This window comes from Erinaceus europaeus, chromosome 2, assembly GCF_950295315.1.
Source record: "Erinaceus europaeus chromosome 2, mEriEur2.1, whole genome shotgun sequence".
NCBI lineage: Eukaryota > Metazoa > Chordata > Mammalia > Eulipotyphla > Erinaceidae > Erinaceus > Erinaceus europaeus.
In genome coordinates, this window is record NC_080163.1 from 42,923,524 (window position 1) to 42,950,608 (window position 27,085).

Below are 27,085 nucleotides of genomic sequence, written 5' to 3' on the forward strand. Positions count from 1 at the left end.
TTTTTTTTTTTTTTTTTTTTTTAATGTTCTAGGTCTTTTAAAAAGATTATCTAGTATTATTTTATTTATTTTCTGCCACCAGGGTTATTGCTGGCACTACAAATCCACCACTCGCAGTGGTCAATTTTTCCCTTTTTTTTTTTTTTCTTCCCAAAACAGAGAGAAATTGAGAGGGAAGGGGGGGAAATGGGAGGGAGAGAAAGATAACTGTAGACCTGCTTCATCTCTCTTGAAGCATCCCCTCTGTAGGAGGGAAATGGGGTCTTGAACCTATATCCTTGCACATGGTAATTTGTGTGTTCAACTGGGTGCTGGCTGGCCCCCTAAAAGATTATTTATTATTATTTCATTTATTTATTTTTACCAGAGGATTGCTCAGCTCTGGCTTATGATGGGGCAAGGAATTGAACCTGAGACTTAAGAGCCTTAGGCATGAGAGTCTCCTTCCATAACTATTAGGCTACCTACCCCTGCCCGAGATTATTTATTATGAAAGAGGACCAAAACACAGCTTGTTTTTGGCATAAGGTCATGTCAGGGATTGAATTTATGATCTCTGCAGCCTCGGGCATGCAAGTTATTGCTAAATAGCCTAAACTTTTCCTAGCCCTAATTTAGGCATGTTAAACTTGAGATGCCAGTTAGGTTTCCAAATGAAATGTTGAAGGGAAAGCTTAATATGTAACTCTAATGAGTTGAGAGGAGATTACAAGGAGGGGTGGTGATAGTGCATGGTAATAAGTGTCATCTAGTCTTACTGTGGGTTTCATTTTGCATTATGTAAAAATTTTGTCATACACTTGAAAAAATTGTCTTTATAAAAAGTCACACCTCAATAAAGTAAATGAAAGTGTTAAAAAAAAAGTACTTGGGGAGTTGGGTGGTAGTGTAGTGGGTTAAGCGCAGGTGGAGCGAAGCATAAGGATCCTGGTTTGAGCTCCCGGCACCCCACCTGCAGGGGGGTCGCTTCACAGGTGGTGAAGCAGGTCTGCAGGTGTCTTTCTTTCTCTTCCCCATCTCTCCATTTCTCTCCGTCCTGACCAACAACAATGACATCAATAACTACTACAACAATAAAAACAGCAAGGGCAACAAAAGGGAAGAAAAGCAAAAAAAAAAAAAAAAAGGTACTTGGATATGACTCTAGAACCAGAGGTTAAGGCATCAGCTGTAGATAAAGTTTCAGATGTCATCAGTTATTTCAAACTATTAGTCTAATTGTTTATCATTCAAGAGTCAGAGGCAAATAATACAGAAAAAGAACTCAGGACTGAGTTTTGGAGCTCTCCAGCAGTTAGAGACAGAAAGATGAGGATGGACTAGTCAAAGAAAGTGAAAACGGGGACCAGATGGTGGCGCAGCTGGTTGAGTGCACGTTACAGTGCTTAAGGACCCGGGTTCGAGCCCCTGGTCCCCACCTACAGGGGGAAAAGCTTTGCAAGTGGTGAAACAGGGCTGCAGGTGTCTCTCTGTCTCTCTCCCTCTCTATTTCCCCCTTCCCTCTTGATTTCTGGCTGTCTCTATCCAATAAATAAAGATAATTAAAGAAATAAATAAATGAAAGAAAGAAAGTGAAAACAACCAGTGAGTTATTCTAGAAGGCAGTTTTCCAAGAATGAATAGTGACCTATAGCATTTGCTGGTGTTTGTGTCTGGTAAGATAACTGTTTTCAAAAAACAATCTTCATAGATTTGTAGGGAAAGACTGAAAGTCAGGCGGTAGTGTAATGGGTTAAGCGCACGTGGCGCGAAGAGCAAGGACCTGTGTAAGGATCCCAGTTCAAGCCCCCGGCTCCCCATCTGCAGGGGAAGTCACTTCACCGACAGTGAAGCAGGTCTGCGGGTGTCTGTCTTTCTCTGCCCCCTGTCTTCCCCTCCTTTCTCCATTTCTCTGTCCTATCTAACAACGATGACATCAATAACAACAATAAAAAAAGGGGGGAAATAAATAAATAAATATTTAAAAAAAAATAAAAGAAAGAGACTGGTTGGTGGTTCAGCTGCTTAAGTACACTTTATAGTACACAAGGACCTGAATTTAAGCCCCTGGCCCCCACCTGAAGGGGGAAAATCTTCATGAGCCATGAAGCAGTGCTACAGGTATCTCCCTCTCTCTCTCTCTCTCTTTTAATCTTTTATTTATTTGATAGAGACAGCCAGAAATTGAGAGGAAGGGAAGATAGAGGAGACAGAGACACCTGCAGCACTGCTTCATCACATGTGAAGCTTTCCCCCTGCAGGTGGGGACGGGGGCTCGAACCTGGCTCCTTGCACACTATAACGTGCACTCAAGCAGATGTGCCACCACCCAGCCCCAGGTATCTCCCTCTCTATCTTCCCTTTTCCTCTCTACTTAACTATTATTATTATTATTATTATTATTATTATTATTATTATTATTATTACCAGAGCACTACTCAGCTCTGGCTTATAGTGGTGCAGGTGATTGAACCTGAGACTATGGGGCCTCAGGCATGAGAGTCTCTTTGCATAACCATTATGCTGTCTACCCCTGCCCTGTCTCTATCTTAAGTAATTTTTTTTTAAAGTAAAATAGTTATGGGGGGAAAAAAAGCAAAGAAAGAACTGGTGATAATACAATTTTTTAAAGAAACTTTGCTCTAACAAGCAGGTACGGACGAAAGTATTAAGTCAGGAGGATTTTTTTAAAAAAAGATTTTATTTATTAATGAGAAAGATAGGAAGAAAGAGAAAGAACCAGACATCACTTTGGTACATGTGCTGCCGGGGATTGAACTCAGGACCTCATGCTTGAGAGTCCGATGCTTTATCCACTGCGCCACCTCCTGGACCACGCTTTGTTGATGTTTTTAATGCCTGCTGGGTCCTCAAGCCTGCAATGCTACTATTCCTTTTAATCTCAGACTGGGGTGGGACATGGGAAGTGAAGGGGAGACACCACAGTGCATCACTCCATTGTTCATTGTTCAAGGAACTTTCCTGGGTGCTGTGCATAGTGTTTCCACGTGGTGCTGAGAGCTTGAATCTGGGTGCACGTACATGATAAAGCATTCCATTGGGGACCGGGCAGTGGCACACCTGCTAAGCACACATAATACTATTCATAAGAACCCAGGTTCGAGCCCTGGCTCCCCACCTGCAGGGGTCTACTTCACAAATGGTAAAACAGGTCTGCAGGTAGGTGTCTATCTTTTTCTCCTATCTCCCTGTCCTCTCTCAGTTTTTCCCTGTCTTATTGAATAAAGTGGAAAAAAAAGTTCTCCAGGAGTAGTGGATTCATGGTGTAGGCATCAAACACCATCGATAACCCTGGAGATAAAACAAAGTATGCCCTTTTCTTATATTTTTCTGAGTAGAATTATTAGTAAGTTCCTTATCAGGAGAATAATATTGGAAGTTTAAAAAGAAGGATATGAAATAGTCAGCTTGGAGAGCATGCACACAAGGAAAATTATATCATGATTTCTAGTCAATATTAAAGGCTCTTCTGACATAGACATGAATTTATAGTAACACAACAGAACTATGGTTTTCTCTTGTCATCAGATGTGGAACAGGTGGATGGCAAAACAGGAATATCATGGTCTGGGAAGTGGTGCAGTGGATATAGCATTGGACTCTCCAGCATGAGGTCCTGAGTTCAGTTCCAGGCAGCGCATGTACCAGAGTGATGTCTGCTTCTTTGCTGCTTTCTTTCTCATAAATAAATAAAATCTTTAAAAAAAAAAAAAAAGAAAGAAAGAAAAGAAAAGAAACAGGCATATCTGGTGACAGCTTTCTAAAGAAATACAAGTAGTAATAAAATTTCTACTAGTGCAAAGAATGCATACTGTGTTCATCAAAAATAGTGAAAATCTTCATTCGGCATGGTTCCTACTAACTCTTATTTGATTTCTTGGTCCTAGGATTTTAAGTTGGCAAGACTGTTACCATTTCATTTCCTGCCTTCCTGTCTCAGGTTGATCTTCACTCGAAAAGGAGTACTCCGGGTGGAGGGGTTTCTGAGTCCTCAGCAGAGTGACCCTGATGCCATGAACCTGTGGATTCCTTCTTCTTCTTTAGCAGAAGGGATAGACCTAGAGACCTCAAAATACATCCTGGCCAATGTTGGGGACCAGTTCTGCCAGCTTGTGATGTCTGAAAAAGAGGCCATGATGATGGTGGAGCCACACCGTAAGGCACAGTCTTGCTGGTCTTCTAGTCAATCCTAGTTGGAAATTTTCTTTTGCTTAAAGGGGCAGTGGTAGATGGTAGTTTCTATTTATGAATTAAAACTGATAAGATTTCTTTGTAGCAAAACAACCTAGGTTCCTCTATATGTCGAGCTAGACCTCATTCTTTCAGCCTTTAGTAATTAGCAAACCAAAAGTTCCTCTACTGGACTTTAATTTTTGTAGGATAGTTACCATAGTATCTTTTCTGATTCCTGTTTGGATTTGATTCACTCTGAACATTTTCAGCTTGTTTTGGACCCAGTTTGTGTTAGTAAGCAGTACTCTGTGTTGTGTGTATAGGTAATTGTTACTAGATAGTGTATTTCTTTTTTTATTTATTTTTATTTTTTTAAATTATTTTCCCTTTTGTTGTCCTTTTTTATTATTGTAGTTATTATTGTTGCTGTTATTGATGTCGTGGTTGTTAGATAGTACAGAGAGAAATGGAGAGAGGAGAGGAAGACAGGGAAAGAAAGACACCTGCAGGCCTGCTTCACTGCCTGTGAAGTGACTCCCCTGCAGGTGGGGAGCCTGAGCTCGAACCAGGATCTTTACTACGGTCCTTGCATTTAACATATTGTGCAGCCACCCAACTCCCAAGATAGTGTACTTCACTAAACTAATACACTCTACCCAGTTGAAAATTTTCTAATATCTTAAGCCACAGTCATTCACGCTCATTCTTTTTTGATACTTGGTTTTTTTTAAAAGATTTTTTAGATTATTTATTTATTTATTTTCCCTTTTGTTGCCCTTCTTGTTTTTTATTGTTGCTGTTGTTATTGATGTCATTGTCATTAATAGGACAGAGAGAAGTGGAGAGAGGAGGGGAAGACAGAGGGAGAGAGAAAGATGGACACCTGCAGACCTACTTCATCGCTTGTGAAGCGACTCCCCTGCAGGTGGGGAGCCGGGGGCTCCAACCGGCATCCTTCTGCCATCCTTGTGCTTTGCGCCATGTGAGCTTAACCTGCTGTGTTACCACCTGACTCCCCTTTTTTGATACTTGTTAGAAATAGATATCCCTTGTGTTTTCTCTTTCAGTTCTAGAAATACCAGTGAGTCTTTGATTTTTTTTTTTTTTTTTGCTGGAGAAAATGACTTGAGTGGGAATCAATGAATCTGTAGTCTTATATTGCAAAACCATTTAGCGTGGTCAGTGCCAGCAATATCCCTCTCTTTCTTTCCACCAGAGAAAGTGGCATGGAAGCGAGCAGTACGTGGTGTGCGGGAAATGTGTGATGTATGTGAAACAACTCTCTTCAACATCCACTGGGTTTGTCGAAAATGTGGATTTGGTGTCTGCCTTGACTGTTACAGGCTCAGAAAAAGCCGTCCACGCAGTGGTAAGCATATAGAATGTCTTTTGTCATTTTAAAGATAACTTTGTTTACCTTTTAAAAATATTTTAATGAGGGAGTCGGGTGGTAGCACAGCGGGTTAAGCGCACATGGTGCAAAGCACAAGGACCGGCGTAAGAACCCCGGTTCAAGCCCCCGGCTCCCCACCTGCAGGGGAGTCACAGGTGGTGAAACAGGTCTGCAGGTGTCTGTCTTTCTCTCCCCCTCTCTGTCTTCCCCTCCTCTCTCCATTTCTCTCTGTCCTATCCAACAACGAAGACATCAATAACTACAACAATAATAGCTTCAACAATAAAACAACAAGGGAAAATGAATAAATAAATATTTAAAATTTTAATATATTTTAAAGTTTAATATATTAAAAAAATTTTAATGAGAGAGGTGCAGAGGGAAATATATATATATGGAGAGAGAGAGAGATGCCACAGAGCCTTAGTATGAAAATCTTTTTGCATAACCATTATGCCATCTTCCCTACTCCTAAAGATAAGTTTAGGTATGTAGATTGATGAGACTTGGAAATAGTTACAGGAGGAATTTGTTCCCCTTTATCATCTTAGCTCCATTTATCTTTGTTATACTGTAAAAATCTTAATAATTACCAGTATTTCAGCATAACTGAGAAGTCTCAAATAAGTCAGAAAGAGTTTTTCTTCCTTTTTTTTTTTTTTTTTTAAAGTATTGGAGATTAGGTTTAGCACACCAGCTTAGCGCACATAATGCCAAGCACAAGGACCTGTGTAAGGGTGTGGGTCAAGCCCCGGGCTCCCCACCTGCAGGGGGGTTACTTCACAAGCAGTAAAGTAACTCTGGAGGTGTCTGTCTTTCTCCCCCCCCCCCATCTTCCTCTCCTCTCTCAAGTTCTCTCTGTTTTATCCAATAAAAAAAATGGAAAAAATGGCCACCAAGAGCAGTGCAGGCACTGGAACCCAGCAATAAACCTGGAAGGGGAAAAAATATATATATATTTAAAGAGGGAAAGAAAACACCAGAGCATCTTTCTGGCACATGGGATATCAAAAATTGAACTTGTATCTTTCTTCTCTCTCCCTCCTTCCTCTGTTTCTTGTTTCCCTAGCTCCTAAACTCTAACCCTTACCCCCTTATCCTAAACCTCGGACCTCATATTTTCAAAGTTAATTTGCCCTACTCACTGCTGTCTTACAGACTTGGGTTGTTCTTCATCTTACTTTGATATGTTCTTTTAAATAACATCTTCCCCCTTGCAGAAAGAAAACTTCATGAGCAAGGAAGCAGTACTGTATGTATCTCTGTCTCTCTCTCTCTCTCTCTCTCTCCCTCAACCCCTTTTCCTCTCAACTTCATTGTCTTTATTAGAAATAAATAGTAAATAAACACAAATAAATAACATCTTCATTGAATTCTCACTCATGCACATAAAACTCACCTTAAAAAAGGCTTATATATTTACTTAATGAGAGAAAAAAAAGCTGAGAGCACTGTAGTGCTCTTATGCAGTACTGTTAACCAAACTCTGGGTGGCACACATTCGAGTCCTGTAGTGTACTTAGTCAGTTCTCCTACCTCATGATTGACTTTATTGTTTCCTTTTTTTTTTCTTCTTCTTCTTCTTCTTTAGTATTTATTTATTTACTAAGGAGAGAGAACATCACTTTAGCACATGCAATGCCAGGGATCAAACTCAGGAACTCTTTTAAGAGTCCAATATTTTATCTATTATGCCACCTCCTAGGCTGCAAATTCGCCCTTTTAAGGTGTATGATCTGAAAGTTCTAAGTGTATTTTCAAGTATGTCCGACTATCACTTTTGTCTTAATTCTATTTTCATCACTCAAAAAAAAAAAAAAGAAGAAGCCTCATGACAATTATTAGTTTCTCCCAGTTTCTTCCTTCAGCCCTTGACAACTATAGATTTGTGTATTAATGTGCAAATCATATAAATAGAACCATATAATATTTAGCCAAAGGGAGCGCCTCAGTTTTTTAATGATCACAGTGATCTGCATGTGCATGAGATGAAACTCCTTAAAGCTACAAAAAGAACCCTCAGGGAGTCGGGCTGTAGTGCAGGGGAGTCGCTTCACAGGCGGTGAAGCAGGTCTACAGGTGTCTATCAAAAGACACCTCCTCTCCGTCTTCCCCTCCTCTCTCCATTTCTCTCTGTCCTATCCAACAACAACAACAACAACAATAATAACTACAACAATAAAACAAGGGCAACAAAAGGGAATAAATAAATATTAAAAAAAAATTAAAAAGAACCCTCAGAAAGCAATCACCTGGATAATTTGCAGAGTAGAAACACTGGGTTGAATCCAAAACAGCAACGCCTTCAGAGTAGGATTAATGTAATCCTAGAATAAAGGCCCCTCTAAAACTGCTGTATAAAGTGTAAAGTGAGCCTCCAAGGGACCAGACTGATCTGCAAGTTACTCAACTATGTTCCAAACTAAAACTAAACATTCTTTAAAGGATTACAGCAAAATCCAAAACTCATAAGTATAATAAAAGATCACATAGTTCTACATTCAATTAAAAATCATCTAAGATAAGGCAGAGGAGCTAGCATAATGGTTATAGGAAAAAAAAAAAGAAAAGGACTTTCATGCTTAAGTTTTTAAAGCCCCAAGTTTAGTCCCTTACATCCTCATGAGCCAGAGCTGAGCAGTGTTCTGGTTGGGGAGGCAGAGGGTGGGCTGGGTTTATGTGAGGGAGTGGGGGCAGGCAGTGGTGAACCCTGTAGAACATACATATTACCATGTATAAGTCCCAGGTCCCCACCTATAGGGGCAAATTTCACAAGTGATAAAGTAATGCTGTACCACTCTGTCTCCCCCTTTGCTCTCATTTTCTGTCTCTTATCAAAGAAAAAAAAAATCTTAAAAAAAAGACAGCCAGAGGAAATTCCACACCTGATAGAGTCAGGCTTACATGACTAAGGCTCCTAGTTCGGTTCCTGACACTGCATGAACTGTATTGGTTCTTTTGTTTCTTTCTCTAAATTGAAAACATAAGACATTTAATTAAAAAAAATGTTTATTTCACTTTAATGAGGGGAGGGGAGAGATAAAGAGAAAAAGACCAGAATACTACTCAGTTCTGATTTGTGGTGGTGCTAGGGGTTGAACCTGGAGCCTTGAAGCCTCAGGCATGAAAGGCTTTTTGCACAACTATTATGCTGTATCCCCAAAATTTCAGATATCTTTTTTTAAATATATCTTTCCCTTTTGTTGCCCTTGTTTTTATTTTTTAATTGTTGTAGTTACTGTTATTGTTATTGATGTCGTTGATGGATAGGACAGCGGAGGAGAGAAAGATAGACACCTGTGGACCTGCTTCACCACCTGTGAAGCAACTCCCCTGCAGGTGGGAAGCCAGAGGCTCAAACCAGGATCCTTAGGCTGGTCCTTGTGCTTTGTGCCATCTGCGCTTAACCCACTGTGCTACTGCCTGGCTCCCAATTTCAGATATCTTAAGGAGAAGAAAGAAAAGGGAAATTATCAAATTTGAGTCAAGACTTGCATGTGAGAGGTACTAGATTTGATTCCTGGCTCCAGAAATAGAGCTGAGCGGTACTCTGACTTAAAAAACTTTATCAGGTCTACAGTCACTACAGTGAAGTGGTCCAGTAGTAGAGCACATGATTGCCCCCATATAAAATATTTATAGGGACTGGGTGGTAGTGCAGTGGGTTAAGTGCACATAGTGCGAAGCACAGGGACTGGTGTAAGGATCCTGGTTCAAGCCCCTGACTCTCCACCTGCAGGGAGGTCGCTTCACTGGCAGTGAAGCAGGTTTGCAGGTGTCTGTCTTTCTCTCCCCCTCTGACTTTCCCTCCTCTCTCAACTTCTCTTCGTCCTATCCAACAATAACAGCAATGAGAATAATAATAACAATAATGACTATAACAACAAAGGCAACAAAATGGGAAAAAATGGCCTCCAGAAGTAATGGATGCTTGGTGCAGGCACCGAGCCCCAGCAATAATCCTGGAAGCAAAATAAAATAAAATAAAATAAAATAAAATAAAATAAAATAAAATATATATATATGCACACACACATATATATATGTGTGTATTTGACAGTAAAGATGGCTTTCACTAATTTTTTAAAAGTAATTGAATTTTCTTTTTCTTATTGCCACCAGAGTTATTTTTGGGGCTACATGCAGGCATGTGTCTTCAACTCCTCGTGGACTCTTTGTTGTTCTTAAGTAAAAAGGAGACAGAGAAGGAAAGAGAACTTTAGCAGCATTCCACTGCACATTTCCCACGTGCAGATGCTCACATGTAGTGGCCACGGGCTTGAGTTGAGTAGGGTACCTAAGTGTATACTCTACCATTGAGCAATTTCCTGGCCTCAGTAAATTGAATTCTAAAATAATATAATTTGTGGTAGCATCAAAAGTATAAGTACTTATTAATAAATTATGTAAGTGTATAAAAAAACAGAATAGTACAGCAAACAGAATAGTATAGCATTGCTGAAAAACTAAATTCTAAATAAATACAGAGATATACCATATTTGTGGATGGAATATATTATGTCAGCTCTTCCAGATTATCTATGATTCAGTGCTATATCCATTCAAATCCAGCAAATATTTTTATAGAAATGGACAAGTTAGACAGAGGCCAGGGAAGTTGAGCAATAGCTAGAGTTTTGGACTTAAAAGCATGAGGTCCTCAGTTCAGTTCCCAGCATCACACGTGTCAGGTGCCTCTGATTTTCTCTATTCACTCTATCTCATGTTAATGAATAAGTAAAATTGAAGGGGGGAAAATTCATGTAAATTCATCATTAAGAAGCTGAGATTATATAACAGAACAGTGTCTAGAGGGGCTGGATAGTGGTGTACCTGGATAACTACACACATTACAGTGTGCAAGGACCCAGGTTCAAGCCCCACCCCTGTCCACCTGTGATAGGGGAAGCTTCACAAGCAGTGAGACTGCTTCAGGTATCTATCTCTCTTCATATGTATCCTTTCCTTTCTCTTCATATGTATCCTTTCCTTTTCCCGGTCAATTTCTGTCTGTCTCTATCCAAAATAAATAAATAAAAGCATTTTAAAAATAAAAGGAAGAAAGGAAAGAACAGCATCTAGAGGTAAGCTCTCACGCATGTATCCCCCTCCCCCTTTGTTGACAGAAGTGCCAAGATAAGCAAGTGGCATAAAAGATAGTCATTTTACTTTTATTTTATTTTCTTTAATTTTTTTATCTTTATTTATTTATTGGGTAGAGATAGTCAGAAATTGAGAGGGAAGGGGAAGATAAGATAGAGAGACACTTGCAATTCAGCTTCACCATTGGCAAAGCTTTCCCTGTAGGTGGGGACCAGGGGCTCTAACCTGGGTCCTTACACATTGTAACATGTGGACTCAACCAGGTGTGCCACCACCAGGCCCCAAATGATAGTCATTTTAACAACAGGTACTGGGACTTTTTTTTTTTTTAAATCTGTACACTGTGATATGTATACTCTACCAGATGTGCTACCACCCATCTCTTATGTTATCGGCTTTCTTATAAAACAAAATCCTTAAAGTTGTCTCATTGGACGTTGTTTGATTATGATGTAGACACCGATCATGGGGAAATGAGAAATTGTACCCATGTGGCAACAACTGTACTGTAACCATTAACTGCCTAATTAAAAAAAAAAAAAAAAGCAGTGGAGTGGGTTAAGCACAGGCGGTGCAAAGCACAAGGACAGGCACAAGGGTCCCGGTTCAAGCCCCAATCTCCCCACCTGCAGGGGAGTCGCTTCGCAGGCGGTGAAGCAGGTCTGCAGGTGTCTGTCTTTCTCTCCCCCTCTCTGTCTTCCTCTCCTCTCCATTTCTCTCTGTCCTATCCAACAACATCAATAACTACAGTAAAACAACAAGAGCAACAAAAAGGAATAAATAATTTTTTTTTCCTCCAGGGTTATTTCTGGGTTCAGTGCCTGCACCATGAATCCACCGCTCCTGGAGGCCATTTTTCTCCCTTTTGTTGCCCTTGTTGTTGTAGCCTCGTGGTTATTATTATTGCCATTGTTGATGTTGTCCGTTGTTGGATAGGACAGAGAGAAATGGAGAGAGGAGGGGAAGACAGAGGGGGAGAGAAAGACAGACACCTGCAGACCTGCTTCCACCGCCTGTGAAGCGACTCCCCTGCAGGTGGGGAGCCGGGGGCTCGAACCGGGATCCTTACGCCGGTCCTTGCGCTTTGCACCAAGTGCACTTAACCCACCGCACCACCGCCCAACCCCCAATAAATATTTTTTTAAAAAGAATTTTATAAAAAGGCAGTGAAGCTATGATATTGTGTAAAGTGTTGTTTCTCCTTTCTCTGTCTCTCAGCCTCTGTCTGAGCAGGGGGAGTACAGGAATGAAGGGTAGTTGCAAAAAAAAAAATTTTTTTTTAATGTGGTGAGGGAGATAGCATAATGGTTATGCAGAAAGATGTTCATTCTTGAGGCTCCAAAGTCCCAGGTTCAATCTCTCATACCACCATAAGTTAGAGCTGAACAGTGCTCTGATACTAAAAAAAAAAAAATGGGGTCGGGTGGTGGTGCACCTGGTTGAGTGCACATGTTACATTGCTCAAGGACCTGGGTTTGAGCCCCTGGCCCCCACCTGCAGGGAGAAAACATTGTGAGTGGTGAAGCAGTGTTGCAGGTATCTCTCTGTCTCTCTTTCTCCCTATCTCCCCCTTGCCTCAATTTCTGGCTGTCTCTAATAAGTAAAAGTAATAAATAAATAAATGTGTATATGCTGTTGTGAGAGGAAACCTGTGTGCTGCTCAGTTTTGGCATATGGTCATGTCAGGGATTAAATTTAGTTACTTTGGGGCCTAAGACATACAAGTCTGATGCACTGCTTCTAGGATATGTCCCCAACCCATATCCCAATTTTATTTCACAAGATAGAGTGAGAGAAGAGAGAAGCAATAAGACTGGCATATAGAACGCCAAGCAAACTTTGGGCCTCATATTTGCAACTCTATCACACTACCTACTGCACTATCTCTTGAGCCATACCAACTCAGTTAATATTTAAGTTGGCAAGGATTTGGCCAGGTACTTTATCAAATAAGATAGTTCCACAGAAAATAAGCACATTAAAAAAATCATTACAGGGGCCAGGCAGTGGTGCACCTGGTTAAACATACATTACAGTGTGCAAGAACCCAGGTTCAAGCCCCTGATCCCCACCTGTGGTGGGAAAGCTTCACAAGTGGTGAAACAGGGCTAAAGGTGTCTCTCTGTCTCTTTCTCTCTCAATCTCCCCCTCCCCTCTCAATTTCTCTCTGTCTCTATCCACTGTACATAAATTTTTAAAAAATTATCATTACTCACAGTGGAATACATCATAATGAGAAGCTACTGTGTTTACTATTAATAGAATAGCTCAAGTACTGACAAAAATATAGAGGAATAACAGATGTATTTATTTACATAAGTTATTTAAGCTAAGCACTGCTCAGCTCTAATTTATTGTGGTGCTGGGGACTGAACCTGGGACCTTAGAATCTCAGGCAGGAAAGTTTTCTGTTTGTGTATGTGTGGTTTGTTTGTTTGTTTGTTTGTTTTTTACCTCCACAGTTGTCACTGAGGCTCGGTGCCTGCACTGCTCCTGGAGGCCATTTTTCCCATTTTGTTGCCCTTGTTATTGGATAGGACAAAGAGAAATCGAGAGAGGAGGGGGAGAAAAAGATAGACACCTGCAGACCTGCTTCACCCCCCTCCCACCTGCAGGTGGGAAGCTGGGGGCTTGAACTGGGATCCATAAACCAGTCCTTAAACTTGGCGCCATGTGCACTTAAACGCTGCGCTACCACCTGACTCCCAGCAGGAAAGTTTTTTAGCATAACCATTATATTATCTCCCCAGTCCTAACAGTCTTAAACATTGCTAAGATGCAAACCGGTACTGTCATTTTGGAAAATATAGCCATATCTTATAAGTTTATTTTATTTCATTTATTTTTTTACCAGAGAACTGCTCAACTCTGGCATATGATAGTTTTGGTAATTGAACCTGGATGCTCAAGTCTCAGACATGAAAGTTGTTTTTGTGAACAATATGCTGTCTCCCAAGCCTCATTTCTTAAAAATTTTAATATAAACTTAGCATATGACCTAGCATAGCAGTGCTAGTTATTTACAAGAGAAATGAAAGCATATCCACATAGACTAACGCTTAATGTTCATAGCAGCTTTATTCATAATCTAAAACTGGGAACAATCCAGATGTACAGTAGCTGATGAATGAGTAAACACAGTGAATGTGGTGTATCCATACTTAAGAGTACTTCTCAGCCATGATAAATAATGAATAATTGGGAGTCGGGTGGTAGCACAGCAGGTTAAGCACATGTGGCACAAAGCTCAAGGACCAGCATAAGGATCCTGGTTCGATTCCCCAGCTCCCCACCAGCAGGGGAGTCACTTCACAGGCAGTGAAGCAGGTCTGCAGGTGTCTGTCTTTCTCTCCCCCTCTGTCTTCCCCTCCTTTCTCCATTTCTCTCTGTCCTATCTAACACCACCACCACCAGTGGCAACGATAACAATAACGACAACAACAAGGGCAACAAAATGGAGGGGAAAGGCCTCCAGGAGCAGTGGATTCTTGGTGCAGGCACTGAGCCCCAGTGATAAACCTGGAGGGGGAAAAAAAAGAAAGCTTTATCTTGTGATTCTATTAAAATAAGTGAGGTTATTTCTTTTCTGTTTCAGAGACTGAAGAGATGGGTGATGAGGAAGTTTTCTCTTGGTTAAAGTGTGCAAAGGGGCAGTCCCATGAACCAGAGAATCTCATGCCCACGCAAATCATCCCTGGCACAGGTAAGGAAAATGAATGAATATTAAAAAAGAAAAAAAAAGTGGTCCAGGAGGTGGTTCAGTGGATGAAGCATTGGACTCTCAAGCATGAGTTCAATCCATTGCAGCACATGTACCAGAGTGATGTCTGGTTCTTTCTCTTCTCCTCCTGTCTTTCTCATGAAAAATAAATGAAATCTTAAAAAAAATAAAATTTCTGAAATTAAAAACTTAAGAGGCTGGAGGTTGAGCAGTAGAACAGCGGGTTAAGCAACATGGCGTGAGTGCGACTGGCCGGCATAGGGATCCCAGTTCGAGCTCCTGGCTCCCCACCTGCAAGGGGGTTGCTTCATGGTTGGTGAAGCAAGTCTGCAGGTGTCTGTTTCTCTGTCCCCTTCTCTGTCTCCCCTTCTTTCTTGATTTTTCTCTGTCCTATCGAACAATGACAGCAATAATAACAACAACTAGGGTAACAACAAGGGCAATAAAATGGGAAAAATGGCCTCCAGGAGCAATGGATTTGTGGCGTAGGCACTGAGCCCCAGCAATAACCCTGGAGGCAAAAAATAATAGAGGCCAGGTGGTGGCACATTACAGTGCACACGGAAACAGGTTTAAGCCTCTGGTCCCCACCTGCAAGAAAGCTTCATAAGTGGTGTCTCTCTGCCTCTCGCCCTCTTCCCTCTCAGTTTCTGTCTCTAACCAATAATAAATAAATTTATTTTTTCTGGCTTATTTCATTAACATGATTTCTTCAAGCTCCATCCAAGATGGGCTGAAAACAGTGAAATCACTGTTTTTTGTTTTTTTTCCTTAAAGATTTTATTTATTTATTCATGAAGAAGATAGGAGAGAGAGAAAGAACCAGACATCATTTTGGTACATGTGTTGCTGGGGATCAAACTCAGGACCCCAGGCTCAAGAGTCGAAGGCTTTATCTACTGTACTACCTCCCGGACCACATGTTTTTTTTTTTTTAATATTATTTTTTATACTTAATTATTTTCCCTTTTGTTGCCCTTTTTAAAAAAATTGTAGTTATTGTTGTTAGGACTGAGAGAAACGGAGAGGAGGGGAAGACAGAGTGGGAGAGAAAGATGAAAGACAGACACGTGCAGACCTGCTTCACCGTTTGTGAGGCAACTCCCCTGCAGGTGGGGGGCCGGGGGCTCGAACCGGGATCCTTACACTGGTCCTTAAGCTTTGCGCCACCTGTGCTTAACCGGCTGCGCTACCAACCGACTCCCGAAATCACCAATTTAAATAGCTGAGTAGTATTCCATTGTGTATATATACCACAACTTGCTCAGTCACTCATCTGTTGTTGGACACCTGGGTTGCTTCCAGGTTTTGGCTATTACAAATTGTGCTGCCAAGAACATATGTGTATACAGATCTTTTTGGATGGATGTGTTGGGTTCCTTAGGATATATCCCCAGGAGGGGAATTGCAGGGTCATAGGGTAGGTCCATTTCTAGCCTTCTGAGAGTTCTCCAGACTGTTCTCCACAGAGGTTGGACCAATTTACATTCCCACCAGCAGTACAAGAGGGTTCCTTTGACCCCACAACCTTTCCAGCATTTTCTGCTGTTACCTTTTCTGATGTATGACATTCTCACAGGCGTGAAGTGGTATCTCATTGTTGTCTTTATTTGCATTTCTCTGACAATCAAAGACTTGGAGCATTTTTTCGTGTGTTTCTTAGCCTTTTGGATCTCTTCTGTTTTGTGATCTCTTCTATTCTGTCCATGTCTTCTCCCCATTTTTGAATGGGGTTATTTGTTTTCTTGTTGTTGAGTTTGGCAATCTCTTTATATATTTTGGTTATTAAACTCTTGTCTGATATATGGCATGTAAAGATCTTCTCCCATTCTGTGAGGGGTCTCTTGGTTTGGGTAGTGGTTTCTTTTGTTGTGCAGAAACTTTTTAATTTGATGTAGTCCCATAGGTTTATACTCGCCTTAGTATTCTTTGTAATTGGATTTGTTTCATTGAAGATGTCTTTAAAATGTATGCGGAAAAGAGTTGTGCCAATATTTTCCTCTAAGTATCTGATAGTTTCTGGTCTAACATCCAAGACCTTGATCCACTTGGAATTTACTTTTGTATTTGGTGAAATATAGTGGTTCAGTTTCATACTTCGGCATGTTTCAACCCATTTTTTCCAAAACCATTGGTTGAAGAGACTCATCTTTCCCCACTTAATAGTCTGGGCACCTTTGTCAAAGATTAGATGTCCATAGGTGTGGGGCCTCATTTCTGGGCTCTCAATTCTATTCCACTGGTCAGTGTGTCTATTCATGTTCCAGTACCAAGCAGTTTTGATGACAATGGCCCTTTAATACAGTTTGAGATCTCGGAGTGTAATACCTCCAGTTCTGTTCTTTCTTCTCAAGATTGTTTTGGCAATTCTAGGTCTTTTCTGGTTCCAGATAAACATTTGTTCTATTTGTAGCATTTGTTGTATTCTCCTAAAAAAATGTGATTGGGATCTTGATGGGGATATCATTAAATTTGTATATGGCTCTGGATAGTATATATATTTTGATGATGTTAATTCTTCCAACCCATGAACATGGAATATCTTTCCACTTCTTCTTGTCTTTTTCTATTCCCTTGAGTAGTGACTCATAATTTTCAGTATACAAGTCTTTCACTTCTTTGGTTAGGTTTATTCCTAGATATTTTATTGTTTTTGTTGCTATAGTAAAGGGAATTGATTTCTGGATTTCAACTTCTAAGTTAGTGTTTGCATAGAGGAATGTCACTGACTTTTGTATGTTAATTTTGTAGCCTGATACCTTACTGTATTGCCTGATGATTTCCAAAGGCATTTTGCTGGATTCCTTAGGTTTTTCTATGTATATACTATCATGTCGTCTGCAAATAGGGATAAGTCAGAATAAGTCAGAAACAGAAGGGTGAATATGGGATGATTTCACTTTTGAGGCACAAGTTGAAAAACAAGATCAAAAGAAAAAAAACACAAGTAGAACCTGAACTGGAGTTGGTATATTGCACCAAAATAAAAGACTGGGGTAGGTGGGAGAGAAAGTACACGTCCTGAAAAAAGATGACAGAGGACCTAGGAGGGGTGGTATTGTTATGTGGAAAACTGAGAAATGTTATGCTTCTAGAAACTGTATTTACTGTCCAATGTAAAACATTAATCTCCCAATAAAAAAATTAAAATAAATAAATATTTTTTTTAAAAAAGTAAAAAACTGGATGGCACACTCCTTTAGATCATTTATACTCCAGTGGAACCCTGCGGAAGGGCTGTCTGTGTGTGGTGGCAGGGTGCCTGCTCCCTGCTAGTCTAAGCGTTGGTAAGAGGTTTGTGTATATTTACACTAGTCTGTTATTGTTTACCTTTTTTTGAAAAGCACAACATAATAAAGCACATAAATCTCAAGTATACAACTCAGAATTTTTTTTCTTTTTCTTCTCTTTTCAGCAGAGCAGTTATTCAGCTCTGGCTTATGTTAGTGATGGGGGTTGAACCTGACCTCAGGCATGAGAGTCTTTGTATAACCATTATGCTACCTAGCCTCACCCCAATTCAGAATTTTTTTTGTTTGTTTACCAGAGCATTGCTTAGCTCTGGGTTATAGTGGTACAGGGGACTGAACCTGGGGCTTTGGAGCCTCAGGCATGAGAGTCTTTTTACTTAACCATTATTCTATCTTCCCTTGCCCTCCAATTCAGAATAATTACGTACCATTTAAAAAAAATATTTTATTCCCTCCAGGATTATTGTTGGGGCTCAGTGACTGTACTATGAATCCACTGCTCCTGGGGGTTATTTTTCTCCCCCTTTGTTGCCCTCGTTGTTTTATCGTTGTTGTGGTTATTATTATTGTTGTTATTGCTGTCTTTGTAATTGGATAGTACAGAGAGAAATGGAGAGAGGAGGGGAAGACAGAAAGGGGAAGAGAAAAACACCTGCAGACCTGCTTCACCATGGTTTGTGAAGGGACCCCCTGCAGATAGGGAGCCGGGGGCTGGAACTGGAATCATTACAACTGTCCTTGTGCTTCGTGCCATTTGCGCTTAACCTGCTGTGCTACTGCCCAACCCCCAATTTTTTTTTTTTTTATTGAAGCCTCACACATGCATGATTTCACCACTCCCAGGCTGACTTTGCTTGTTTGTTTTTCTTCATTCAGGTATATATAGAGAGATCTTTGTGCAGTTGCACTCCCATGTAGTGGTGGAACTTGAACCTGAGTCACATACATGGCAAGACGGTTGCTTTACTCAGTGAACTTAGGCCCTGCATATTCTTGAACATTAAGAATTCTATATATGCACCAGAACAAAGGACTCTGGGAAAAGAGAGGGGGAGAGGGTGGAGGGAAACTTGCGGTCCTGTTGCATGATCATGGAGAGGTGAGAAATTGTACCCATGTGTCAACTATACTGTAAACCATTAATTTACCCAATAATAATGGGGGGAAACTATACAGTTTAGGGCCAGTGAAATAGGTTCAACCTTGGGTCCCAGAACATTGAAGGAAGCTTTGGTGCTTTTATCTGTTTCTTTTTCTTTGTCTCTAAGGAAGGAAAAAAATAATAATAATTACAGGACATTGGCTTTTAGCTTTGCTATTTTCCTGAGGAAGAATTCTGAAAGGAAACCAATAAAATGCACCTAAGAGATATGAAATATATGCAGTTTGGCTGGAGGGAAAGCTTAACTTTTAGGGTACCTGTATTACCATGCATGTGATGCAGGTTCAAGCCCAGCACCCCATAGCAGTGCTATAGCAGTGGAATAAGCTTCAGTGCTATGATGTTTTTCTCCCTTTCCCCTCTGTCTCTTTGTCTGTCCTTCAGTCTTTATTTGATTGAAATAGAGGGCAGGGGAAAGCCCTATTTCCACAAGAGAAGGAGAGAGGGAGGGACGGTAAGAAGGGCTTCTCCTAGGTGACCCCTTGTTTATGTTTTCTAGAGGATATGGTAAGTGTAGCTTAGTGGTTAAGGATGCACAGAAATTTAAGGCTAGATATACCTGGATTGCAGTCTTCCATTTTCCACCTATGTGCTTTAGCAAGTGACCTAATTTTTCTAATTAGTTTTCTCTTAATTATTGAAAAAAATGAAGGTAAGCACTACTTCTCAGTTGAGATGTGAGTAAGGATTGAGGACACCAATGTAAATAGAATCTTTAGCACAATGCCTGACACATAAACATTCTAATGTTGATTGTTATTATTATTGTCTTTCTTCCAGCTCTTTATAATATTGGAGACATGGTACATGCTGCTCGGGGAAAATGGGGGATTAAAGCAAATTGCCCTTGTATTAGTCGGCAAAACAAATCTGTATTGAGACCTGCTGTCACCAATGGTATATCACAGGTAAATATGGGTTGGGTGAGTTTAACTTAGTGAAGTTTTGTTTTATTTTTGTTCTTGATAGAGGCAGAAATTGAGAAGGGAGAGAAATAGTTACATGCAGTACTGCTTCACTGATCATGAAGCTTCCTTTCTGCAGGTGGGGAGTGTGGGCTTGAACCCGGGTGTACCACCACCCATCCCCTAAAGCTTAAGGTTTTTTAAAAAAAATATTTTATTTATTTATTTTCCTTTTTGTTGCCCTTGTTTTTATCATTGTTGTGGTTATTATTGTTGTTATTGATATCGTTGTTGCCAGATAGGACAGAGAGAAACGGAGAAAGGAGGGGAAGACAGAGAAGGGGAGAGAGAAAGAAACCTGCAGACCTGCTTCACCACTTGTGAAGCGACCCCCCTGCAGGTGGGGAGCCAGGGCTAGAACCGGGATCCTTACGACGGTCCTTGAGTTTTGCACCATGTGTGCTTAACCCGCTGCACTACAGCCTGATCCCCATGCTTAAGTTTTTAATACTAGAAAAGAGCATATTTTCACCTCTGATGGAACAGCTACTACTGTAGGATTCCTTGCAAATGAGGTATATGAAATTCTTTCTAAAAAGAGCCCCCCAAAATACTCAGGGAAACTTAATTTCTCTTGGTCTATATAAGTTTTTTCTTCTCAGATAGAGACAAAAAGAAAGAGAGATAGACACGTGCAGCACTGTTACACTACTCATGAAGCTCCCCGCCCCCATACCTCTTGCATATAATAATATGTGCACTCTACCAGGTAAGCCACTACATGGCCACCTTACATTTATTTGTTTGTTTATTTATTTTCCCTTTTGTTGCCCTTGTTTTTTATTGTTGTTGTAGTTATTGTTGTTATTGATGTCGTTGTTGTTAGCTAGGACAGAGAAATGGAGAGAAGAGGGGAAGATAGAGAGTGGGAGAGACTCCCCTGCAGGTGAGAAGGTAGGGCTCAAACTGGAAACCTTACACCGGTCTTTGAGCTTTGTGACACCTGAGCTTAACCCGCTGCACTACTGCTCAACTCCCTGTTGTTTTTAGTATTTTTTGTTTTTAATATTTATTCATTTCCTTTTGTTGCCCTTGTTTTATTGTTGTCGTTGTTGGATAGGACAGAGAGAAATGAAGAGAGGAGGGGAGACAGCGAGAGAGAAAGATAGACACCTGTAGACAGCCTGTGAAGTGGCTGCCCTGCAGGTGGGGAGCCGGGGGCTGGAACCGAGATCCTTACTCTGGTCCTTGCGCTTTGTGCCACATGCGCTTAGCCCGCTGCACTACTGCCTGATTCCCGACTCCGTTTTTTTGTTTTTTTTTTAAAGAAGGTTATTGGGATGACCGAGTGGTGGTGTAGCTCACTGAGTGCATATGTTACAATGTGCAGGGACCCAGGTTCCAGCCCCTAGTCCCCACCTGCAGGGGGAAAAATTTGCAAGTGCTGCAAGTGTTTCTCTGTCTCTCTCCCTCTCTACATCCCCCCCCCCTTTAATTTCTGGCAGTCTGTCAAATAAAGATAATTTTTAAAAAATTATATAGGGTCTGGGCAGTGGCACACCAGGTTAAATGCACATAGTATGAAGCGCAGGGACTGGCACAAGGATCCCAGTTCTAGCCCCTGGTTCCCTACCTGCGTGGGGGTTGAAGGGGGCTCACTTCACAAGCAGTAGAACAGGTCTGCAGGTGTTTTATCTTTCTCTTCCCTTCTCTATTTTCCCCTCTCCTCTCAATTTCTCTTTGTCTCATCTAACAACAGCAGCAACAAAAATTATTGCACTAAAGTAAAAGACTCTGCGGTGGGTGGGTGGGGAGAATACAGGTCCAAACAGGATGACAGAGGACCTAGTGGGGGTTGTATTGTTATATGGGAAACTGGGAAATGTTATGCATGTACAAACTATTGTATTTACTGTTGAATGTAAAACATTAATTCCCCAATAAAGAAATTAAAAAAGAATAAAAAATTAAAAATAAAAAAAAGTAAAAAAAAAAAATAGAAAAATTGCTGCCAGGTGCAGTGGGTTTGTAGTGCAGGCACTGAACCCCAGCAATAACCCTGGAGGCAAGAAAAAAGAAAAAAAAAAAAGATAAAATAAAATAAGGTCTGGTATAACAACAACAATAATAATAACTGTAACAAAAAGGGAAAATTAAAAAAAAAGAAAAAAGGTCTGGAAAGGTAGCTCAAACTGTTAGAGCACCAGAGGCCACAGGTTCCACCCTGTGTACAGTATCATTTTACACCAGAGCTGAACAGTGTTCTGGTGTCTCCTCATCATCATCCCTCCCACCTCCCCCTACACACACACACACACACACACACACACACACACACACTCTCTCTCTCTCTCTCTCTCTCTCTCTCTCTCTCTCTCTCTTCCCAGGACCATCATAGCCAGAGCTAAGCAGTACTTTGGTTCTCTCTCTTTCAATAAGTAGAGATCTTTTCTCTTCAAGATCTATTTATTTTATGAGAGAAGAAAAATACATAGTGACTGGTATCAAACTCAGAACCTCATGCTGGCAAGTCCACAGCTCTACCATTGTGTCATCTCCCATGCAACAAATAAATCTTTTTATTTATAAAAAGAAAATATTGACTAAACCATAGGATAAGAGAGGTACAATTCCACACAATTCCCACCACCAGAACTCCATATCCCCTCCCCTCCTTTGATAGCTTCCCTATTCTTTATCCCTCTGGGAGTATGGACCCAAGGTCATTGTGGGATGCAGAAGGCGGAAGGTCTGGCTTCAGTAATTGCTTCCCTGCTGAACATGGGCATTGACAGGTCAATCGATACTCCCAGCCTGCCTCTCTCTTTCCCTAGTGGGGTGGAGTTCTGGGGAATCGGAGCTGGAAGTAGTAGTAGTAGTAGTAGTAGTAGTAGTAGTAGTAGTAGTAGTAGTAGTAGTAGTAGTAGTAATATGGGTAACTTAGAAAGAAAATGAAGACAGGACTGTTGAAAAAATGGGAGGGGGCATATATAAATATAGTTGTAGAATCAACCCATATCTGTGACTGTTGCAGTTTCCAGTGGAGGGGATGGGAACACAGAACTCTGGTGAGGGATCCTTTCATCTTAGAATTTTGTAAATCAATATTAAATTACTAATAAAAAAACTTAAAAAAGAAATTGAGGGGAGTCAGGTGGTAGTGCAGCGGGTTAAGTGCGTGTGGCGCAAAGTGCGGGGATTGGCCTTAGGATATCAGCTCGAGCCCCTGGCTCCCCACCTGCAGGGGAGTTGCTTCATAGGCAGTGAAGCAGGTCTGCATGTGTCTTATCTTTTTCTCCCCCTCTCTGTCTTCCCCTCCTCTCTCCATTTCTCTCTGTCCTATCTAACAATGACAACATCAGTAACAACAACACTAATAACTACAACAATAATAAAAAAAATTGAGTATTAGAATAATAAAAACCTTGCTTATTTTCTAGACTTTTAAAAACTTTAAAATATCTTTTCAAGGGGCTGGGCAGTGGCACACCTTGTTAAGTGCTTATGTTACCAAGCTCAAGGACAGAAGTTCAAGCCCCTGGTCCCTACCTGCTGTCTGGGAAGAAGTTTCACAAATGGTGAAGCAGGGCTGCAAGTTTCCCTCTCCCTCTCTTTTTCCCTCTCCATCTCCCTCCTTCCCTTCCCCCTCAGTGTCTTTCTGCCATATCAAGTAAATTTAATAAGATTTTTACATTTATTTATTTATTTTTTACCAGAGCACTGTTCAGCTCTAGTTTATAGTGGTTGGGGGATTGAACCAAGGACTTTGGAGCCTCAGGCATGAGAGTCTTTGCATAACCATTATGCTATCTACCCCTGCCTAACAAAGTTTTTTTAAATATCTTTTATTTTACTTTATTAATTATTTATTGGATAGAAACTGTCAGAAATCAAGAGGGAAGGGGTTGGGAGAGACAGCAGAGACACCTGCAGCCCAGCTTCATCACTCGCAAAGCTTTCCCTCCTACAGGTTGGGACCAAGGGCATGAACCTGGGTCCTTGTGCATTGTAACGTGCGCTTAACCAGATGCACTACCACCTAGCCCCTTTTTTTATGTCTTTTCATAGAGATTCATTTAAGGACCACTTGTAGATCACCCAGCAGAGCATACACATTACCATGCACAAGGATCCAGGTTCAAGTCCTTGGTGCCCACCTGCTGCAGGAGACTTCACAAATACTATAACATAGCTTCAGATGCCTCTTCTATCTCTCTCTCTCTCACTCTTCCACCTTCCCTTACACCAAAAGATATGGCCACTAGAAACAGTGGAGTCAGGCACTGAGCCCCAGCAATAACCCTGGTTTGGTGGCGGAGGGGAGAGATTTATTAACAAGAGAGAGAACCAGAATATTACTGGTATATGTGCTGCTAGGGATCAACTTCTGGACCTTGTGCATGCAAGTCCTACATTCTGCCACTGAGTAACTTCCTGATCACTATTTTCAAGTCCTGTTTGTTACTCTTACTGCAGAACCAAAGATGGGTCCTGCCACTTCATATGACTCAGTATATAAGTGTTAAGTCAATCTGTGAATGAAATAGTATATGAAACAGTTTCAAATTGTTTTTTCCAGATATTTTAGTGCATTTTATTTTTCCTACACAAAGACAGCATTCTAACCATGTTGGCCTTCTGTGTTTTAGCTTCCTAGCATAAACCCTAGTGCCTCTTCTGGAAATGAAAACACCTTCTCAGGCGGAGGAGGAACTGCAGCAGTAACAACTCCAGAGCCTGACCATGTTCCCAAAGCTGACAGCACTGACATCAGAGCTGATGAACATCTAAAAGCAGATAGTTCCGCATCAAATAGCAATAGTGAACTCAAAGCCATCAGGCCCCCTTGCCCTGACACAGCCCCACCCTCCTCTGCTCTGCACTGGTTGGCAGACTTAGCAACTCAAAAAGCTAAAGAAGAAACAAAAGGTGAGATGAATACAGGCCTCTGCCTTCACTGTGGGTGGAACACTTAAGTTATTTGGGGCATTCTTCAAACTCACACATTTATAATAAATGCCACTTACTTTCTCTGGCTGATCAAATAAAACGAAATCTTTTCCAGCTTCTTTCTAGAATTGAGACTTAAAAAAAATATATATATATATATGTATGTATGTATGTAGATGTATATATGCCTGGGCTGTACCCCAGACCTCTTTAGTCAGAATTGATAAAATATTTTTAAAAAAAAAATTATTATCTTCATTTATTGGATAGAGACAGCCAGAAATCAAGGGGGGGGGGTGATAGGGAGAGAGACAGAGACACCTGCAGCCCTGCTTCACCACTCGTAAAACTTTCCCCCTGCAGGTGGGGACTGGGGGCTCAAACCCGGGTCCTTGTGCATTGTAATACATGTGCTCAACCAGGTGTGCCACCACCTAGCCCTGATACAATATTTTTAACACGCTTCCAGGTGGTTCTACTATGAAGCCTGAGTTGAGGGCTAAATTTGGTTTTTAATGGGCACACTAATGTTTAATGTTAACTAATGTTTAATGGGGGACTCATTAAACATGCTGACTCCTGTGCCCCCACCAGAATTATTGAATGAGAATATCTTAAGAGTAGGGGAAAAAAGGAAAAGAAAAAAAGAGAGAGAGTAAGGCCAGAAATCTCTGTTTTTAATAAGCACCAAATGATAATATAGGTGTTTTGCAGAGCAACTTGAAGAAACACAGAAAGGGAGAGAGATGAAAGATGAATGGGAACAAAAGGGAAGTGGCAGGATTGCATAATAGTTATGCTTAGGACTCTGGTTAAAAGATGAAGAAATCTTGAAATCCAGATCTGGATAAGAAAAGATGTAGAATAGCTTCTCCTTGGTCATGGGGCCTCCTGTAGTCATAACTCATCAGTTTGGCCTAGATAAACCATGCTGGGACTGAGGAGGGGAGAAGCTTTCCTCCTGCCTCTTGGTTGCTTTTTAGATGTCAGTTGTCTGCTTGGTATTCATGGTTGTGCTGATTGCTTTACTGGTTATGTTCTTACAGAAACAGGGTCTCTGAGGTCGGTGCTCAATAAAGAGTCTCATTCACCTTTTGGGCTGGACTCTTTCAACTCTACTACAAAGGTTTCTCCGTTGACTCCAAAGCTTTTTAACAGTCTACTATTGGGTCCCACTGCCTCCAACAACAAAACTGAAGGCTCTAGCCTTCGAGACCTCCTTCACTCTGGACCTGGAAAGCTTCCTCAGACCCCCTTGGACACAAGCATACCTTTCCCTCCGGTCTTCTCTACATCCTCAGCAGTAAGTGCTCTCTCTACAATTCTAGCCTTTGAAGTTTTTCTATGTGAAAATCAGATATGATATAACTGTCTTAGAGGTTATGTGGGTAACTTGTATTCTCGGCATTGTCTGAACAGCTAAATCGCTCTTTACATTCAGTTTTGGAAATATTTGTGATCATTTAAATAGTGAATCTTTTGTGTCATGGTAGAAATTGAGACATTGCGGGAGTCGGGCGGTATAACTACAACAATAAAATAAGAGCAACAAAAGGGAAAATAAATAAATAAATATTAAAATATTTTTAAAAGAGGGAGTCGGGCGGTAGCTTAGTGGGTTAAGCGCACGTGGCACCAAGCACAAGGACCAGCATGAGGATCCCAGTTCCAGCCCCGGCTCCCCACCTGCAGGGGAGTCGCTTCACAAGCGGTGAAGCAGGTCTGTGGGTGTCTGTCTTTCTCTCCCCCTCTCTGCCTTCCCCTCCTCTCTCCGTTTCTCTCTGTCCTATCCAACAATAACGACATCAATAACTACAACAATAAAACAACAAGGGCAACAAAAGAGAATAAATAAATACTAAAGAAATATTTAAAAAATATATATATATATATTTTTTTTTTTTTTAAATTGAGACATTGCAGGGGCTGGGCAATTGCACAATGGGTTAAGCGCACATGGTGTGAAACACAAGGACCGGCATAAGGATCCCGGTTCTAGCCCCAGCTCCCCACCTGCATGGGGGTTATTTCACAAGCAGTGAAGCATGTCTGCAGGTGTCTTATCTTTCTCTCCCCCTCTCTGTCCTCCCTTCCTCTCTTGATTTCTCTCTGTCCTATCCAACAACAATAGCAATAACAACAATGATAAACAGCAAGGGCAATGTAGTACAGGCACTGAACCCCAGAAGGCAAAAAATGTGTGTGTGTCTGTGTATAAAAATTGAGGCATTGCAGCACATACTTTATTGTTCCTGAGACCCTGGGCTCAGTCCCAGCATCATGGGAATGGTAGCATCATGGATAGCATCAAAGAGACTTCCATGGTGAAGTGGTGCTTTGGTGTCTCTATCTCACTGTTTTTCATCTCATCTCCTTTCTACTTCACCCCACACCTAGCCATATACACTGAAAAAAAAAACTGGGCAG

General features: G+C 41.0%; 1 protein-coding gene across 1 annotated transcript in view; it reads left to right on the forward strand.

The window, feature by feature from the left end:
* Nucleotides 1-26,036, forward strand: part of KDM3B (lysine demethylase 3B) — a 67,737-nt gene extending 41,701 nt beyond the window's left edge. Inside the window, exons 10-15 of the mRNA XM_060178689.1 lie at nt 3,941-4,155; nt 5,390-5,542; nt 14,265-14,372; nt 19,584-19,711; nt 24,358-24,637; nt 25,705-26,036. Coding sequence (XP_060034672.1) covers nt 3,941-4,155; nt 5,390-5,542; nt 14,265-14,372; nt 19,584-19,711; nt 24,358-24,637; nt 25,705-26,021 — 1,201 coding nt within the window. The 3' untranslated portion in view covers nt 26,022-26,036. The remainder of the gene's footprint in view (nt 1-3,940; nt 4,156-5,389; nt 5,543-14,264; nt 14,373-19,583; nt 19,712-24,357; nt 24,638-25,704) is intronic.
* Nucleotides 26,037-27,085: the final 1,049 nt, after the last annotated feature.